General features: G+C 38.4%; 1 protein-coding gene across 7 annotated transcripts in view; it reads right to left on the reverse strand.

The window, feature by feature from the left end:
• LOC136847557 (optomotor-blind protein-like) overlaps positions 1–21,330 on the reverse strand; it is a 379,535-nt gene that overhangs the window by 117,985 nt on the left and 240,220 nt on the right. For all 7 annotated transcript variants that reach the window (XM_067119317.1, XM_067119312.1, XM_067119303.1 and 4 more), the window contains one exon: positions 14,791–14,808. In XM_067119317.1, coding sequence (XP_066975418.1) covers positions 14,791–14,808 — 18 coding nt within the window. The remainder of the gene's footprint in view (positions 1–14,790; positions 14,809–21,330) is intronic.

The raw sequence follows: 21,330 nt of genomic DNA on the forward strand, positions 1-21,330 counted from the left end.
ATTCACATTCTATCCCAATCCCCCAAAACCAATTCCTCAATCCTCCCCTACCTCTACCCCCAAAAACCAATCACCCAATACCCCTCATAGCCCGGAAACCAATCTCCAAATCACCTGCCCAACCTCAACCCCAAAAATCATTCACCCGCTATCCTACCCCTCCCAAAAACCAATTCCCCAATCTTCCCCTACCCGTACCCCAAAAACCAATCACCCAATACCCCTTCTCACCCGGAAACCAATCACCCCGCCCCCCTCCAATCGCACCACCGGTCCGAAACCCCCGAGACTTACAACATGCCAACTCGCCCACCACCAGTCACACTCCATTGGTCAGTGAGCATCCCCGTATTAATTCACAGATAAGGAGATGACGGCTACAGACGAACAGTATCAGCGGGAGTTACACCAAAAACAAAGAGTCAGGACCGCCCGTAGGGACGCCCTGGCACCACAGCAACCTTTTCCTTCTCCGCCTCTTTCTCCTTCTCCTCCTCCTCCTTCTCCTCTTCTTCCTTACACCCGTCTCTCTTCCCATCTTCTCTCGGCGAAGGAGCAGAGACAAGACCCTGCCCGAGCCATCACCATCTCCTCGGTGATCAGGATCTATTTGCCTCCACCTGCAGGAAATTTCTGACTCTTGGACGTCCTGATGTCAATAATAAGCGATTTATTTTGATGCAAAGGATAATGGATTTAATATATTACCGATAATAGATCTTAGGTTCGAAATATAGCTGATAATGGAGTGATGAAGGGTTCTGGTTTTAGGACATAAAAATCAAAGATTTTAAATTTAACAAGCCCGCGTCAAAAGAAATTAGGTTAACTATTATTAATAAGTGATTTTGAGTTTGAATAAATCAACCCTAAAGGATTTTGAATTTAAGGCACCAACGGTAAGAGATTTCAGTTTTAAGATTTCAGCGCGCTAAAGGACTGACTTTAAAGTTTCAGTGAAACAGAATTTTGGATTTAAGATATCTCACGATATCTTTTATATTTGATGACCAAAAATAACAAGGTCAAATATAACCTTTACAATTAATCTCAAACTATCAAATAATCAAGAACTTCATAAGGGAAAATTTCTTGATAGATTCAGAAATCTCTTCGACTTTACAATGTGAGAGATAAACTTAACGCAAATTCTGATTTACATAAACAGATGTTTTTTGTAAGGCCAACTCACATAAAGCTACAAGAAAAAATTTTTTGCTTGTTTTCGGGAGTTTAGAATTATAATTCGGTACGGGTATATGTTAATACAAGTTTCCATAAAAAATTAGAACCGATTCCAGTACCTTAGTATGAAAATATTTGGGGAATAATTATTTCCCTCTTTCTCCCTTGTATAGGATCTATGAGCACCAGAGAAAATTAGTGATGGATATTCGGGAATCTTTGCTTAGATGAATGACATAAGAATAAATACACGGTTTCTGACACATGATATTCGTTTACATACAATACAAGTATTTTTTTTTAAGTTACGTAGAGAGAGAGAGAGAGCGAGAGAGATGTCTCTGACAAAAAAAAAAAAATTCAAAGAACTCGATATTACACTTATAGAGAGCGCAAAAACAACAAGTCTTGAAAATTTCTACATGCTAAATTTTGCTGCATCATAAATCTCCTTCCATTGCTCCCAATTTTACAGTTTTAATTTCGCAATTCTCTTTATCACAGCTAAAACAAAAATAACGAACTAGAGCACAGAGGCCAAAAGCGTCGGCCTGATGCTGTGCCCACAATGTACAGAGAGAGAGAGAGAGAGAGAGAGAGAGAGAGAGAGAGAGAGAGAGAGAGAGAGAGAGGTATTTTGGTATGCATCACGACGCCCCGACACCGAGCTGCGTACAACTATGGCTGGAAGTTACTTCGATCGTCTATCTTCGAATCAGCGAATTCCATTAACTACGTATCATGAAGGTTAAGTGTTCGATTTTATCTGTCCGCTTTGTAAATTCCTCTTGACTTATGGGAATCTCAAAATGCAGTAGCCGCTTGCTGTATTTATGCTTTGTCTGTAATTTATTCATGGGTAAGGAAAGTCAAACGATATGCCATCGCCTGAATTATTTACCATCGCTGCTTAAAAATCTTCAGCGGCAGAATTTGCATCATGATGTGGAGTAATGAGAAATAATGCATAATTCAACTAAAGACGAAGGAAGAAATAAACGTTTCAAGTTTTTTTTTTCATTGTCTTAACGAGGGGGTAATGGAAAGATGAAAACCGAGAGAGGTGAGGGGGGAGGAGGAGGAGGAGGAGGAATAAAAAAAAAACTGAAGAGGGGGAGGGGGTCAGTACCTGTGATCTTCTAGGGTATGGGTGTTACCTGCCTCTCTCGCTCACTCACCCACCAGGGGGCACCCAAACCGACACCCATGACAAAGTTGCCGCGCCGTTTGTTGGTTTTTACTAACGAAAACTAACGACCAGACAAAAGCATAGAAGTCCATTTCCTTCCAGACATGAGGTGTTGGGCGACTGGGAGCATGAAGGGCGTGTGTCTTACGGGATCCCGATGGGCGGCGCGTCCATCTAGATAACACTTTCTCAATTAAGGTGGTGCACAGCCCACCGACGCCTAAGAGAGTTCCTTTCTCGTAGGCACTCGGCGCCCACCTTCTCGGAGCCGTCTTTGGGGTCATGTGGGCGTGGTCTCCGGTTGGTGACAACTGCAAGTCACACTAAAGCACTGCAAATTGCACAGCCATGATTAGCGGTTGCAGTGTTGAGGTGGGGGCTCCTCTGCGGGGTGTTTGGCCTGCCAGCCCTCCTGCCGAGGTACTGACGGCCAGGAAGGCTACACGAAAATCAACTCCCTCCATCCACACCCCCACCGGGTCCTCAAACCAGCCCTATCTCTTGCCCCAACTCCTCCTCATACCTTCCAAACCTCAAGTCCTGTTCCTCAGACGCCCCTTCTTTTTGGACCTTTTCCATTCTTAGGCTTCTCGTGCAAACGTTAACATGCTTACCTTTTCTACCTAGAAAAATATAAAATAGCCAGGTTTCATTTTAAGATAGATTCGGATCTCATGTCTGATTCCTTCACCATCACAAGTCAAGATATTATTTTTGTTCCCTTTCTATCTCCCTGTCCTTTCTTGTTGAACTGAAAGATACTGCAGTCTGTCGATCGGACGTAATTATCATTAATATGTCTATTAAACAATCGACGGACGCAATTTTTATTAATATATCGATTAAACAATCTATGAATACTATTTACTGCGAGGCCATCCATTTTGACCTTTCCATCGATTACTCGTCGACACTTGTTGTGGAAGGTTCAAAAATAGACCGGATAAAAACAGCAACAACCGCCTCCACAATACTAAAGGTTAAAAAATAGACTGGATAAAAATAGCATCAATACGCACATGACTATTATCAATCACAGGTGGTATAAGTAGCCACAGGGTTAGATTATTCTCATGAATTATTTGTTCTCCACAAAACTTACTCGACGTGAACCATGAATAAAATCCAGCTGCACTCTACCTAAAGCCAAGTAAGTGTGCTCGTGCGCGGGTAAGTACGCTCGTAAACACGGACGCAATCACGAATTACTGACGGCGGAAGAACCGACTAGAAATCAGCAACAATTTACTCCAGGGCCAACAGCTGACATCGTTAATCAGCAAGCAATCACATCCTCTGACGTCACGCTGATCAGGTGATTAATCAGAGGTGTCGATCGAGGTCAGGTCTTCAAGACAAGATATATATGAGAGAGAGAGAGAGAGAGAGAGAGAGAGAGAGAGAGAGAGAGAGAGAGAGAGAGAGAGAGAGAAATTAATATACTAGAATTATTTTTCAACAAATACAAAGCACGGAAATATTGTTTTTCCGTTCCTGTTTCCCAATTAAAGTATAAAAGAGGTTGTATGTGCTCAGTGTTTCTGGACTAGGAACAGAAGTCAGTGACAAGTAAATGAGTATAAGATATATATATATATATATATATATATATATATATATATATATATATATATATATATATATATATATATATATATATATATATATATATATACATATATATGTGTGTATATATATATATTATATATACACACAAATACTGTGTGTATATATATACAGTATATGTATGTATATATATATATATATATATATATATATATATATATATATATATATATATATATATACAGTATATATATATATATATATATATATATATATATATATATATATATATATATATTATATACACACAAATACTGTGTATATATATATATATATAATGTTTGTGTGTGTATAACTACCCTCATATCAAAAACTAGTGTCATTCTCCCCCAAAAATACCATCGAAATAAAAAAGAAAGCAATATTCACCTATGAGTCAGGACATCTTGCTTTTATCTTTCAACCCCCCGAGTCTTCCTTTCATTCTAAATCCCTCACACTCCCTCCCTCCCACCCATTCTCCCCGCCCAAGGCCTGCCAGGCCTTCAGCAACATAAAGCGTAGAGTAATGAGGCGTTCCCCGAGGTGAGAAACTACCCCCTAGCTCGGGAAGACTTGAAGTTCTCGCACACCTTCGTAAATTTTCAATAAAGCCCCGGAGATTACACGTTTGAACAGCCTATCTGAGGGTCGTAATGCACCTCCCTCTCGAGAGGCTTCCCGCTGTCACGTTCCTCTCTCATTTGCATATTAATGTACAGAGGAAAGAGGTAAATTGAGAGAGAGGAGGAGGGGGGAAGGGGAGTGGAACCGAGGCAGATGAAGTGAGCGAGAAATGGGTATTTAGTATGGGAAAGAAACACTGATATATATCATACTATATCATGTTGCACTGTGTAATAAAAATGAAATAGGTTTAGAAATTAACTCGTAAAGGAATGCTCACTTGTAAAATTTTGAGAAAGAAGAAGAAGAAGATTAGGAGGAAGAGGAGGAAGAAGTAGAAGCGATCTTGGACGGAGCGAAGGCAAATTGGAGAAGATGCAGCGGAGAAGTTGAAGCCTCCATGCGGCGCTGAAGATATTAGGGTCGCGACCTCTGGTGGCGTGTCATGTAATGTACCCTCCCCGCTTTGTCTTTTATTGATTATTACACACGTATTTTTGGATGGATGGTACGATGGATGGATGGCTCAGTTTGTAGGAAGGGACGACTTGTTAAGGCCGAGTGGGGGCACTCTGATGGAAGTTCGAAGGCCCAGGAGGAAGGGGTATTTTTTCGGGACATCAGGATGGGGCGGGTTCGCGGAGGATGATTTAAGGCAGGGACTGAACGAAGGAACAGCCAAATGATTACACATAAAATAAATGGAAAGAAGATAATTGAAATGGACGGGAATATTATTTTGAAAATGGAGAGAGGGAGATTGATAATTGGAAGGTGCGGGTAGGTGATAAATAGGAATGACGAGATTTAAGGGCTGAAAGGAATGAAGAAATTGTAATAAGGCAGTATGTAGAAAAAAAATAAGGACATTTGTTACAAGAAAACTGAAAACGATGGAGAGGATGAAGAAATCAATTAGACCAAGGTAATTACTCGGAGGTGGTAAAAATGCAAATGAAATAGGACATGACTACAAAAACGAGAGGGAATAAATTCTGACATGGTGAAAAAGCACAACATGTAGTGCAAAGGAAGCTGTTTTACACTTATATTTCCAAGTAAACATAAAACGGTCAAATCTTACATGTGATTTAAAAAATCAATCATCGCGATCCCCTTATAACCTGAGAGAATCTAAAACGCCTATCAATCACCTTCATAATAAAGAAGTGGATGAAAAAAATATGATAAAAGAGGTAAATATTACAAGAGATAAAAAAAAGGGAGAAAGGCCCTATTCAATAATAATAGAAAAAAGAATGAAAAGCGAAAAGAAAACGTGAGACTAAACACTACTCCCAATTTGTAGACAATCACGACCTGACTGCGCGCGCTAATATTTCCAAAATTTGTGCGCAGAAGAGGATCTCTCTCTCTCTCTCTCTCTCTCTCTCTCTCTCTCTCTCTCTCTCTCGAGTGTTGCGCGTCGGTCGTAGTAGTATTCGTCGTCGTCGTCGTCGTCATCATCATCGAGTGGTGTTTGTGGCCGCAGCGAGGTGTTGTCCCCATCGAGGTGTGTTGCGCGACCCGGCCAATCAGCGCTCGCTCTGTCGCGGCCCCACCTAGCCAATTAGTCATGCATCCTCCCACGCCGTTGCCAGCTCCTTTATCTTTTATATATATATATATATATATATATATATATATATATATATATATATATATATATATATATATATATATATATATATATATACATAATATATACAGTATATGTATATCTATATATAATACACACATTTATCTATATATATACTGTATGTATGTGTGTGTGAAGTAATAAACCGTAAGGAATCAGAATCCTTCCACGAAATCTTTCATTTATTCCTGAATATCACAAACCTGTTACGGAGGAATAAATAAATAAAAAAAAATATATTAACAACAAGATAAAAATACCAATCCGACCTCAAGGATCATACTACCCGGGCGATACAACGAAATCGATTCGGATGTCAGGTCCAAAATTCCGCCAAATGCACTTCGCGTGTCTTGGGGCATACGGTTTAAATTGTACGAGTCTTTAATTGTTCGTGTTTACAATTTCCGTTATTGAAAAGAGACTGCAACAGCTCTCCCGAAAATACAATAAATAAATAAATAAATAAATAAATAAATAAATAAATAAAGAAAACCTTCTCATACGCTGACGAACTCCCAATGACGCTTTCCAAATTTACGCTTCTGTCATCATGACGACAATTCCATTACAGTAACTGATACCATTATCGCCGTTATCAATTCGATCATCGTTATCAGCTCTTTCGCTGATATGCGGACAGAACACGTCATTTCTTGTAAATAGTACTTTTTACAATTACTTAAATTATAATTTATCATTGTTATTGTCGGTGTTTGTTTTATTTATTGGTATCATAACCACCCACGTGTTCATTATATATAATATATAAAATACCAGCTATGCAATAATTGTCAGCTCAGTCTTTCAATATCTCGTTAAAGTTTTCAAAGTAGGAATTAAAACGAATAAAATCGTTCATTCTAAAAGCTGAAGCAAATTATTATTATTATTATTATTATTATTATTATTATTATTATTATTATTATTATTATTATTATTACTAAAATCTAATTAAGAATTTTATTATTAATAGATATTTTATAAAAACTCACAAGAATTTGGTTTACATCACTTCCAAGCAAATTTCTAACATAAATGAAAAACTGTAATAATTACGGTGCTAAAAATAGTACCATCCACATTCATTAGTGGGATTGTTTGGCTAACAAAATGTTGAACAATGTGCTTTGTACTAGTTATCACAGGTGATCTTCAAAAACGGTGACAATTATATAAAATGCAAAGCTATAATAATAATAATAATAATAATAATAATAATAATAATAATAATAATAAAACGCATGCTATTCTTCTTAAAAATAGTAAGACTCAATTAAACTAAATGATGTGTCGCTGTACGAAAAAGAACAAGCAAACAACAAGCATATGCAAATGAAGTGCCGAGCTGGCTGGCGATGCTATCCGCAGCATCTCAGAAATGCACTGACAGTTGAGGCAGATGTTGAAGCTATTATAATCCGCCATCGGGCGATTCCAGCAAGAATTTATCGACGTCATCTCCCTATTTTGGGACAGAACTAAAAAAAAAAAAAAAAAAAAAACACACACACACACCCACGCACAAACACAGTCACACGATTACAAAAAAATATAAATATATAAAATACAAAAAATCTTTCGTTATACGGCGTTTATCCTGGGCAATTAGATTGTTCGTCCGGGCTGTGAGAAAAGTATGAGAGAGATAGAGACGGAGCACCTCGTAAAAAGACCACAATGCTATAATGTCACAGTGTCTGAGAAACATTAAAAGGTAACTGATGGCCGTCCTAAGTGTCACTTCATGCTTGGCTTGATCTAAAAACATGTCTACGCTCTCTCTCTCTCTCTCTCTCTCTCTCTCTCTCTCTCTCTCTCTCTCTCTCTCTCTCTCTCTCTCTCCAACACACACACATAAGCAGGGATTTAATTAAAGTGCTTATTTTTTTCATGAAATCTAAGCATAAACGGGGACAGGAAAATCTAAATGTGCAGTAATAAAAGTTAGTTGGATACAAAGCTATCTTTGCCAACCCTGCATACAATTAGAAAGTACAAGCTTTTACATCAAAATGTTTTCGTGCACACAAAAAACACGCCCAAATATACATATATAATACTTGTAACAGGACTGCATCGTTTTTCTCATTTTCAACTAAGCAGAATTATATTCGAGTGTTCAACTGCTCTTCTTGGTTGATGAGAAACTCATCATACCTAAAAGATGACAATATATCCATTGTCATTAATACCTTCAAATTAGTGACGATACTTCCTCGAACTAAACAAAAAAAATCTCAAGTTATAATAAATAAAAGCAGATCCATTATAATAAAAAGATGTAGCCATTACCCAACCTAAAACAAAATCGGCAAACATACGAACAAGCTAAGACTTCCCAAGTAATTTAGGGTCGGCCAATGTTTTTAAAATCATTGAAAAAGAATATGATATGCACCTAAATGTGAGTAAATATGGAAGACAATGGCATACTCATCTCCTGCTGTCGAGATTTACTGGAACGGGGCAATATCATCATCGGCATGAAAAAAAACATCCACTGAAGAAAAAAAAATGCCGCCCTAAGGGTAAGTTTCCGGTAGACAAATCTAGCAACACCTTATCAGAGAACTCCCCATCCTCAAGGCCTACCTACGCACAAGAGCCACTGCTCCACCCCACCAAAAAAAAACAAAAAAACAAAAACACACACACACACACACATGTAAAAGCCCTCGCTCCCCCTCCAAGGATAACTTCAAGTTGTTGTTCAACTTTGTCGGTGATGAATCCATAATTTTTCATTTCTCTCTCTCTCCCTCTCTCTTACTTTCGTGAAATGGGCGCCTTCGTTGGCTTCATTGCCAACAAGATGGATACCGAAATGAGAGAGAGAGAGAGAGAGAGAGAGAGAGAGAGAGAGAGAGAGAGAGAGAGAGAGAGAGCCTGTTAGCAATAAAAACCTTAAACATAAAGGAACCTCAAGACTATTTGGAAAGAAGTGAGTTAATTTTACAGCCACAGATTTCATTATGTGGACAACAACAAAGACATGATAACGCACAAATATATATATATATATATATATATATATATATATATATATATATATATATATATATATATATATATATAAATAAAGTGCACGACCGAAACAAATTATCATAGTCACCGTCCATAGCATGAACATTTCCGACGAAATATCGTCTGAAGAAAGAACAAACTCTTTTTCAAAATACTAATAAAAAAAATAAGTAAATCTAGGAAATAATTAAATTAAATGCTCTAATTATTTGTTTATAACCTTACAATGCTTTTCCATCAAAATCATCCTCGTTATCAAATCCGTCACAAGTTCAACGGCTCACTATGAATACTCTTGAATAAAAAAAAAAAAAAAAAAAACAGGAATAGGAATGGACAACACAACATTACACGGAATGATCTCACATATTCCTTCTCTAAATTTCTTCGACAGCCTTCATTCCACAATAATAAACTTGAAAAGTATTCATGCCATATAACGAAGCGAATCCCGAAAAACTGACCTCCATCTATTTAGCGTCAACGAGAGAGAGAGAGAGAGAGAGAGAGAGAGAGAGAGAGAGAGAGAGAGAGAGAGAGAGAGAGCGCAAAAAAAAGGAAATGAAAATGTCACGAGAAGCGAGCATAACGAACGTGTTACCCAAGAGGCATTCACTTCGTAAAATTAAAAGGACAGGATTATGAACGCGTGATTTAGCACCGTAATTCACACAATTACGATACAAATCGTGCTTTTTCACTCCGCGAATAACAATTCCCGACGAAATCATAAATTACTCCAACGTCAACATAATCATTAGAACCGAAAGGCGTAAACGCAACGCGAGGAGAAGTCGTAATGTTATTCCCGTGATTTATTACATTTTTCGGTTAAAATGGGTATCATGAAAGGTGGGGGGGGGTGGTAAATAGAGAATAGGGGAAGGTGGGTGGGGGAAGGATGATTAGGGGTCAAGAGTGGTGTGTATGACAGAGGAAGCAAAGAAAGGAGAATTGTTTTTGATTACTAGCCGCCAGTGACACGCACGTGAGAATGAAGCGGAAGGAAAGGGGGGGGTGGGGGTGGGGGTGGGGGTGGGGGTGAGGAATAACCAACATAAAACGATGGTTACTGCCTCGTCCATGCATGGCGTGAAGAGGCCAGAGACGGTGTGACGATGGGGCGTGTCAGTCCCAACCCACAGGAGTCATTAGGCCGAAAGTGTTTAGCAAAAACAAGAGGGGATTCGGTCTAATGACACTCCGATTGAGTAGCTGTCATGCACGACACTTCCGACGAATGCCATGCAACATGCACTCACGCACATGCACGAACACACACACACAACCAAACACTTCACTGAAACTATTTTAATTAAGGTGCAGACGGTCACATTCCTCTTATGCCTGAAGAAAGGGACTGTCCTTCCTTTATTTCTTTAGGGTACCGAACTACCGCTTAACATACTACTTCTTTTACAGATAGTAATTAAAGCAGCGCCTTCGAATTAACCGACGTCTTTCAACGTGATTAGAGGAGTAAATTTAGAGGGAGAGAAAATACAGAAACAGCGAAAAAAAACCTTCCTAAAGAAGAAAAATCGTATCCCACTTCTGCGACTTAGGAGTCCTTCATACGCGCTCATGAACTACAACAGATGATGCCATTAACAGCAGTTAAACACCTGCCCAGGTACCACCCAACAAACTATGACACACCTGTCAATGACATGTGTTCATCTTCCTCCAGCCACTAAGCAGCTCAACACCTGAAACACCTGTTTCTACGCCGCTTATACACAGAGTCAACTAATAATTACTAACTGAAGGGAGTTATGCAGGAGAAACCTTGAAACTACAATAGATTTTAAGCAAATACAAGCTGCCAAGAGCTTTATATTGCGCCTGCACAATGCCCCTACTATAAGCAAGTTTAGTTCAATAGGTTGTTCAAGATGTGTTTATCCTTGGGAATAAAAGAAGTATTTTTGATTATGGAAAAATTTACCATACATTTTATCATATGATTATGGGCTGATTAGTAATTCTTCATCCGGTCCCACAGAAACTAAAAACAAAATATAGGTTCTCGTCTTTCTTCTGACTTGGGAAAACACACCGCGCAATTATGGACGACAAAGAGAAAAATGCCTAGAGGTCCTGTGAGTTCAGACTGACTTCAGACTGACCACGAACAAATAAATAAAAACATGTGGTCTATATTATGGACAAATTCATCCTTATACCAAAAGGTTTAGTCTAATAGATTCGACCCACTTTCCTAAAAATTATTACTAAAAAAAAAAAAAGTGGAAAAAAAATCATACATTAATTGGATCACTGGTGTTTTCATTTCAAAAGTGAAAGCTGAAATATTCCCACGAAAAATATAATCAGGCACTGCAACGCATTAAACCGAAAACATAAATAAAAAACATAAAAAGGAAAATAAGAGCATTTCTTGATTACTGATTAACCATAGAACGTTTCTTATAAGAGAGAGAGAGCTGCCTACTGCAGCTCTACTGACGGCGCTACCGTCACATTCAGGAAACACCTGTGAATTGACACCTGTATCTGACCAAAGGGAGAAAACCCTACGACGTTAAATCAGACGATCGTTACCTAAAGGATACACACATATTAATTACATCTTTATTTACATATGCTTATTAATGTAACGTTTATGGAACCTCTCTCGCTCTCTCTCTCTCTCTCTCTCTCTCTCTCTCTCTCTCTCTCTCTCTCTCTCTCTCTCTCTAAGAAGCATGTTACTTTTTTAATCTAGTGAATGATCTGTACGTTAAATTCTATTACTGAGTTAAGGAGCGCCTAATATATTACGAAGCAACATTAAATCCAGAGAAGCCTCACTCACTCGCAAATTTGCGTGACGGCTCCGTCACTACGTTAAGAAAGCACATAAAAAGACAGTGGATAAAAACGCAAAAGCACAATTATATATATATATATATATATATATATATATATATATATATATATTATATATATATATATATATATGAATATATAATATATATATTATATAAACATACATATAAGCACAAGAAATAATTAAGCACACAATAAAAAAAAACTCTATAAGCACGAACTTAAGTCTTTGGCTAACCGGCTAATCTAACGCTCAGATGAGCACGCTCAAGAGAGCACATGTCAACCATACATCTTTTCAACGATATACCACTAACTATTAAAAACCAACTTAAGGCGAACGACACCAACGCATTTGGGAGAACTTGAGAATTACTTACTGCAAAGCCTGAAAAATTCATGTAGTAAAATAAAGGTAAAAAGAGAGACTCGTCTATGGTGATTGAGAGTTATCGATTAATCGCCATTTTGAAAAATACGTTCGCAGATCGTTAATCGCGCCACTCCATCCGACTCTCTCTCTCTCTCTCTCTCTCTCTCTCTCTCTCTCTCTCTCTCTCTCTCTCTTACAGCTATTCATCAGCCCGTTTCATAGGAGACTGAGCAACGTCCATGATATTAAAACGATCACAACGCAAGGTTGAAACGTGACCGGTACCTGGCTAAAAAACAAATGGCTTAAATAAAGGAAAACTTCCCTAAACTCATTTTTTTTACCAATTAAATGAGTCTGATACTGTCGTATACAAGAAACCAATAGAAGACAATTTGGGAAACATACACATACGCACACACACACACACACACACACAGTTGACAGAAAGACCTAGAAACTGTAAACAAAAAATTGGGACCGCTGGCGTGATACAAATTCGTCACTAATATCTGATTGATGGTATCAAAACCTCGCCTACATTTAACACGAGGGCGGTAAGACATTCAAGGGAAAAGCGCCCTTAATGTCCGAAAAATTAAGGGTCAAACGCGGTAGGTATAAAGGTGGCATCCTACAAGGTGTTATTCTTCATTATCGGGACTCGACAGCACGAGAGAGATGTCAACTTGTCCCCGTTTCAGTATCGTCCAGCACAACACTTCCATGTATCGTAGTCTACCATCGAGAGAGAGAGAGAGAGAGAGAGAGAGAGAGAGAGAGAGAGAGAGAGAGAGAGAGAGAGTAACAATAACACCCATTCATCCTGTCACTGTTGAACTATTGCTGAACTCCTGTGGAGAAAATTGCACATTATCCTCTTCAGATACCTATGCTGCTCAGCAAGCATGAATTATTCTTTCTGCAGATATTTTTTAATAAAGACAAACTTTCTCTTGAAAAGAAGTATGTATATATCAGGATTGGGAAATGTCCAATTTTGGTATGATTTGCTATTCAATGCATACAGACCGCAGCTTGGACAAAGAGAATATATAATAATGTGAAGTGATGAAAAAAGACAGAGAGAGAAAGAAAAGCAAGTGGGTGATCGTGAGGATTAAATCATAAATTACTCAGTGGTTTCACTGATAAACATGTCAGGCATAATATCTCACGTATCCTCTACATATTTTCGAAGAGCATCCGGTTATGAAATAAATAATAACTAATATAGAAAGAATCACTGCAATTGCATTTTAAAATTACACCCTTGATAAAAAAAAAACATACAGTATACATATATCAACACTGTTCTATACTACTAGAAAAAGGACCAACCAACAATACAATTATATACGCAGTTTTCACATCAAAAAAGAATTTAGCAAACTACAAACCATTCCAAACCGAAAAAGTTCCCACTGGAAGCAAAGCGGCTGAAAACAGATGTCAGCAAACGCGAGAAAATGTTTAGAAGATCTAAAAGGTGCAATATACACAAACAGCAAGAAAAAAAAAGAAGAAAAAAAGGAAACGGTTATCAGTTGCACATAATTCTGAAATGGAGAAAAAGGCCCCGTCATTTACTGATGTTTGAGTCTATAAGATGCCCGTGTTTACGTCTACCCCCTCTGACGGTCGCCCGGACGTCACGCTGCGAGCATGGAATGTTGAGAGAGAGAGAGAGAGAGAGAGAGAGAGAGAGAGAGAGAGAGAGAGAGAGAGAGAGAATGAAATTCTCGTTCTTCGTTCACAAACGGCAAGTGTGCACAAGTGTAGCCTAATTGCAAGTGGAATTTTTAAAAACCATTCCTTACTAGAACACAACACAAAAGATGGAACCGTTGTACAGCAACAGTTTAAGAACAGTTTCCACTGCAAAGAACAGCCATCTACTTTCCTGTAGACACAACACTAACTACAAAAACTTTGCCAGTCACTTACCAACTAGGCGATATGGAGCTTGTTATCTGGAAATGAAAGAGAAATCTACCCATCCTAAAATTCTACATGAGGAAAAACTACTACGAAGTTCAAATCGTTTTTTTTTTTTTTCTCAAGTGACCGCTCGGACACATTTTAAAAGAGATTTACGAAGTCTTAAAAATAGAAAAATCAAATACATAAAAAAAGGCCCATTGGGTTTTGGGGGTAAGGGGCCACCTTCTCCGGCCCATTTGGAAAAGACCCTTTGGAGTTGCCCTTTCTGGCCAAGATGAATGAATGAAGAAGAAGAGAGAGAGAGAGAGAGAGAGAATGGAAGACAGAAACTAAAAAGAATAAATTATATGTGTTGCCTGTGTGACTTACCTTAGCTTCGGCTCCTCCCTGTTTGGAAGAGACAAAAAAATAGATATCACAATAGAGCCAGGAAGTCATTATGTGCGGAGGAGTGTGGTCTCTTTTTGGAATCAGCTCCAATTCAAATCTGGGGATTAATAATGAGCTGTATAAAAACACTCCGTTACAGGCATATCAGTAATTACATTACCTCTACAGATTATCATAATATTCTGAACAATCCAATTACACAAGTATATGCTTTACTTCAATTTGCTACAATGGAACAGTATAATTTATCAGAGAATAATGTAGTACCTTGTAATACATCGATATCCAGCTTAATTATATACTTCTTATAATAAAACAACAAATCAATTACAGGGAAAAATTTTCCATTAGGTTACAGTTACAAAGAAATCTACTGGGAGAATTTTAAACATTTACGCAGCAATACAAGAATGACAAGCTGGATACGGGTTTTCTTCTTCCAAGATGTTAGGTGTAAACTCCAACTCCAGCGGGTCTTACCCAAACGGCCACTTGCAATAAATCTCGCTCTCTCTCGAAGTTTCTTTTACCTGTTCATCCTACTAGACTAATGAAATACAAACAACACTTAATGGCATTAGCTCTATGGGCCTATCACAAGAGCGTTCGGCTGGGTGTATTGGCCTACGCTCGAGTCCACTGCACATAAACAAAAGCTTTTTGACGAAGATGAGAATGGAGGCCTATGGAGCCTTGTTTGAGACCGCCCGCCCATAGACCTATAGAACTCACGATTCTCCGTCGTTATAAGCCCATGAAACGCGTCCTTCCCTTTGGGCCTCCCCCTCGCTTTAGGCATACTCTGCTTTCTCGGATGTCTGCTTTTCATCAATATGGCCATAAATAATAAACAAAAAGTATAAAACTGTATAAGGATAAAACTAAAGTATCCCGCAGCACTGAAATTAAGCTATCGACAAGGCGTTTAAGTAGCTCATCTTGACTTGATATAGGCCTACGAGCAGACAAAAATCGAGGCCTATCCGCCGTCTCACCAGCGAGATGAATGCCTGAATGGGGTGACCCTATAACCGATGTCACAAATGGGTAATCACCGTCGGAACAAGTCACACAAAACATTGGAAAGAGAGAGTGGGTCTGTTCGTAGAGCCCTGTGTGTTTGTTCCGACCAGTGCATGGGAGGCCTATTTAAAAGGTTTAATTAGTGGGCCTAGCTGCCCACCCTGGGGAATCTTTTCTCTCTCTCCCTCCCTAGGCCTCTCTTTGCCTCCCTCCTCCTCCTGTAGATATTAATTGATTTCCCATGATTATATGGTTTTTTGTCGTTTTCACACCAACGACAACGACAGCGGGCTTGAACTCTGTGTGTGTGTGTGTGTGTGTCTTAGACAATTCAACTTATATGGAAAGAGAAGATTAAAAAAGATTATTCTCGCGTACATCCCCCCAGTATTGCTGTTTCAATTACAACTGATTTAATGTGACAATTGATTACAACACAACTTAATAAAAATAAATAATGCATTTTGTGGATAAATACTATGAACAGTGTTGCTGTTTCAATTGCCACTGATTTCATGTGGCCATTGATTATAACGCAGCACGTAAAATTTAGTAATCTATTTCGTGGAGAAATACTAGCCGCAGCAAGTACATACTACTTATCATTAATAGCACCTCCGTCTTCGGTATTTGATTTCAAAATCAACACTGCGTTCATTCAATAAATAAAAAAAAGATAAAAACTGTCCTCAAGGCACGAATGAAGCAGATGGCTAGCAACTTCTAAAATAAGAACAGCGTAACTCTCTTCCAAGGATAATCTGGAGACAAAACAGACAGAGCACGAACAATATAAATAAAACAGAAATCAAACAGGGAAGGGAAATAGCGGGGAGGGGGTTAGAAAGCGTTAAGCTGTTGACAAGAAAGACGAAATCGGCTGCCACCCAAGTACCGTAACATTACCCAGCTGTCAACCCTTGTCAGCGCCTGTCAAATCATCTGTCATTCTCGGAGAGCTTTACAAGGCTCCTGAGCCTAACTTCCCAAGCTCCCCTAAATCCCAGCCTAGGCCTATTAGCTCCAAAGATAGCGAAGGCGATGATCACGACGATGATAGTGATCCCTGTCATTACGTTCTGAGCCTAGGCTACTTACTCTTGCTTGCGTCTGGAAGGCTCGAATCCGTTATCTCTCCGAATCAAACAAACAAGGGAAAGAAGAAGAGGGAGGAGGAGGAGGAGGAGGAGGAGGAGGAGGAGGAGGCAGGCAGGCAAGAAAAGAGAGTGAGGGACATGAGAGCTAAGGCAAACCTCAAACAAACCCCGCCGCCGGGTCCATCAAACAGCTTAAAGGTCATTGTTTAAGTAGGTCCCCACAGCCACAATCAAAACATCATCGCCACTTCATCCACAATTGCTACGTTGTATTTGCGTGGCCTCTGCTGACTATAGGCCTATGTTAACGCCAGTGGGGAGGGTCCGTGGGGAAGGGAAAGGTGGGGTGGCAGAGAGGAGGGGAAGGGAAGGGTTTTGCAGGGGGAATGAATATACTGTCATTGGAAAATGGATCTCATGAGCGTCTAAAAATCTACCAAAATGTTGGTTTAAATATACATAAAAGAGATTTGTAAGCACAAGAAGCCAATGAATAATCTACGCCACATACAGTAACTATAACAAAGTTATAAGAAGGAAAAGCAGCAAATCAACATATTACGTTATTAAAGAACCTTCAATAATCCCCTAATTACAGTTCACTGGTTTCTCGCATCGAATAAAGCGATACAGGAAGAACGGGAGTTGAAGTCTTACAGTACAGTCTGTATTTCCGGGCTCATTCTAAGAATTCATTCTCAGCGATTTTAAGTCTCATTTCATAGGCACTTTTAGGTCATGTATCACATCTCCCTCTTAATCATTAGCCTTCAGGCCTCATTTCAGAGCTCCTTCTCAGCGCCTTCACCAACTATTTCAGATCTCCTGCTTAGTCCCTTCAGAGTCCCTCATTGCCGCTGAAGATTATTCCCCGGGGGCCGATAAAAACTAAAACCTAACCACTGATTTATTCTTTGGCAATGTCTCTCTGCCATAGTCTGTCAATCTTCAAGAACTTTGCCGCTTCCATTTATGCACTATAGGAGGTGGTATCCTGATTTGTCAGTTTTCATTTACTGTGATTATTTCAGAGAGAGAGAGAATTTTACTCTATAGTAGGTGGTATCCTGAATTGTCAGTTTTCATTTACTGTGATTATTTCAGAGAGAGAGAGAGAGAGAATTTTTCTCTATAGTAGCTGGTATCCTGAATTGTCAGTTTTCATTTGCCGTGATTATTTCAGCTTATTTACATTAATCCGGTGTGAATGGCGGTAGTTGAAATACTCTATCCGGACACTTCATTAAGAACTGTTTAAATTAAATCATTACGGGCCCTAAGACGAATGTTGAAGGTAAAGCATAATAAGAATTACTGTGAACGCAAATTAATAATAATAATAATAATAATAATAATAATAATAATAATAATAATAATAATAAAAAGTCACAGTAACCTTAGACACTGACAGATCACATACGATAAACTTTATAGGTACAGAAACGTGATAACAATAATCAGCAACAAGAGCGCAGTGCACCTGAAGGTATAGTATAGTATATATCGTTATGTCTGCCGTTATACAAACACCAACCTGACTAACACACGAATTATTTTTCCCGACAGGTATTATTTCTCTACATAATGAATAACCGCGACGCGGAAATGTTTTATCAATAAATGATATAGGGCACATTTTTTTTTGGTCCGCGCCGTCACATATGTCAGAGAAAATCGCCCTGACAGAACACGGCTTTAGCATATAATGAACGGACGCCATCTTTAGTCCGGTCTTATTTTCACCCAGTACTTAATACTTGCTTCTAGGGGTAGTTATGACGGGGAGATAGTGTTGTGGGGGGAGGGAGGAGAGTGAGGAAAGGGGGCGAAAGGGAGGGTCAGGACGACCACCGAATTGCAGCACTAGTGAGTTATGTAAGAATGACCGTGACATTTCCACTTTCATATAATTTTCATTTCAATTTGTAGTAAATAGTGATTTTCGCATTTATTACTTTCAGAATCAACGTTATGATCTGACCTAAAAGCAAACACATCCCTTATCAAGTACACAAACCTTGAAATTATTTCCATATGAAAACAAGTAAAAATTGCGCCAAAGTTTCTTCGGCGCGATCGAGTTTTCTGTACAGCCGCTACAGCGCATAATCAAGGCCACCGAAAACAGATCTATCTTTTGGTGGTCTCGGTATAATCCTGTATGAGCCGCGGTCCATGAAACTTTAACCACAGCCCAGTGGTGGCCTATCCTATATAGTTGCCAGGAGCGCGAATATGGCTAACTTTAACCTTAAATAAAATAAAAACTACAGAGGCTAGAGGGCTGCAATTGAGTAAGTTTGATGATTGGAGGGTGGGTGATCTGCATACCAATTTGCAGCCCCTCAGCATCAGTAGTTTTTAAGATCTGCGGGCGGACAGAAAAAGTGCGGACAGAAAAAGGTGCGGACGGATAGACAAAGCCGGCACAATAGTTTTCTTTTACAGAAAACTAAAACTGTGCCTTACGTGTTACTCTCTACATATGTTCCATCACAAGTATTTTGAACATTAACTGAAAGCTTCTTTGGTCGAGAGCGGATTAGTTTTCTAATGAAGCCTACCCCAAAAGAGATGTGGAAAATGAGCGTAATAGATATAAAATTTGTTTTAGCTCTCTATATTCTAATAGAGGTATAGAATGCAGAAACAAATGAAACAACGATACAGTAGGATAATAATAATAGTAATAATAATAATAATAATAATAATAATAATAATAATAATAATAATAATTTTGTTAGCAAGAAACTGACCTAAAACTATAGTTATTTCCAGTGTTAAAGAGAAAAATCACTGCAACTTGTTCTCATCATCAATAATAATAATAATAATAATAATAATAATAATAATAATAATAATAATAATAATAATAATAATAATAATAATAATAATTTTGTTAGCAAAAACCCGTCCTACTACTAAAGTTATTTCTAGTGCTAAATAACAGAGAAAAATCACAGCACCTTGTTTTCATAAGTAATAATAATAATAATAATAATAATAATAATAATAATTTTGTTAGTAAAATACCGCCCTAAAACTAAAGTAATTTCTAGTGATAAATATCAGAGAAAAATCACAGCACCTTTTTCTTATATAAAAACTGTAAAAACAAATCAGACTCGAGAACACCTGCATGAATGACCCACTAGTTACTCGCAGGACCTTGATAAACTGCGTTAAAATTACAATTTTTAGAAGATATAAATTCATTTATAAGAGGGATATTAATTCCCAGAAAACCAAAAAAAGCCAAACTCCAAATCCGTAGAAGCTTCTTAATTACATTAGAACTATGATGAAATATTTTGAAGCAATACAAGCAATAATTGTACATATCCCCAAAAAGCACAAGAAATGTGTCCCAGATAATTTGTAATGCAAGCAAAGGATATACTACGTCAAATATCTCCACCGATGTATACAGTTAATTTCTATTCTCTAAGTATTACATTGGAGCAAGCCGTTGATTTACTGGGTCTAAAGGACAGGCATCATTCACAAACAGTTATCGAACGAGACTTTCTGAAAACTTTGTTAAGAATGTTATGAAAATATTTACTAGCTTAAATACGAACGCTTTCAGAATCATCGCATGACTAACATCGCCTTAGTGTAGAATGTATACAACCACTGGATACAATTATGCTAAAAAAAAAAACAAGTTATGAAGGTCACGATAATAAACAAGTAACCGAGGAAAAGAACAAAAAAAAAACCTGAATCACATTTTTTCTTATTAGAGCCAGTACATTTTGACAAATATAAGTCCAAACACAAAAGAGTACGCGCTCTTCTGTACGTGCCCGCAAGCGCATAAGCCAACCCCCGCAGGGCAAACCAGATAAAGCAAACCCTCAAACGCGTAATAAAACCTTAGCGGTGATCGATACTAAAAAAAAAAAATAATAAAAAACAATACAAATAAGCAAGAAGAAAAACATGTGGAAAAGTGTCAACATAATTGTGACGTAGTAAAGGACCCTCGTTTGAGAAGCGAGTGATTTCAAGGGCTTAGGCCTACGGAAATCCTTGCCACACACGGGCAACTCTCCTATTGTTCTTGTAAACGGGAGGGAATGCGGCTGAGGACGGGGAGGAGGAGGGAGGAAATGATGGGAGGAGATGATGGGAGGAGGGAGGGGGGATGTAAATGGAAAAAAGAGAAGGAATGGGAAGGATGGGAGTGGTTGGAAACTTTCGCAGTGGGGGGAATGTGTTTGTTTATAAAGAATACATTCAAAAAGAGATGGTTGAAGGGAGATGGGGGAAGAATCACACACTGGAAGATATTATGTGCATGAGGGAAGCAAATAATAAAATGATTAATATTCAAACCGAGCTCCTGCATAAATGCACGTATGAAGTTCTGATGACACCTCCTTCAAATGTCCCA

The sequence above is a fragment of the Macrobrachium rosenbergii genome, chromosome 2 (assembly GCF_040412425.1).
Source record: "Macrobrachium rosenbergii isolate ZJJX-2024 chromosome 2, ASM4041242v1, whole genome shotgun sequence".
NCBI classification, from domain to species: Eukaryota; Metazoa; Arthropoda; class Malacostraca; order Decapoda; family Palaemonidae; genus Macrobrachium; species Macrobrachium rosenbergii.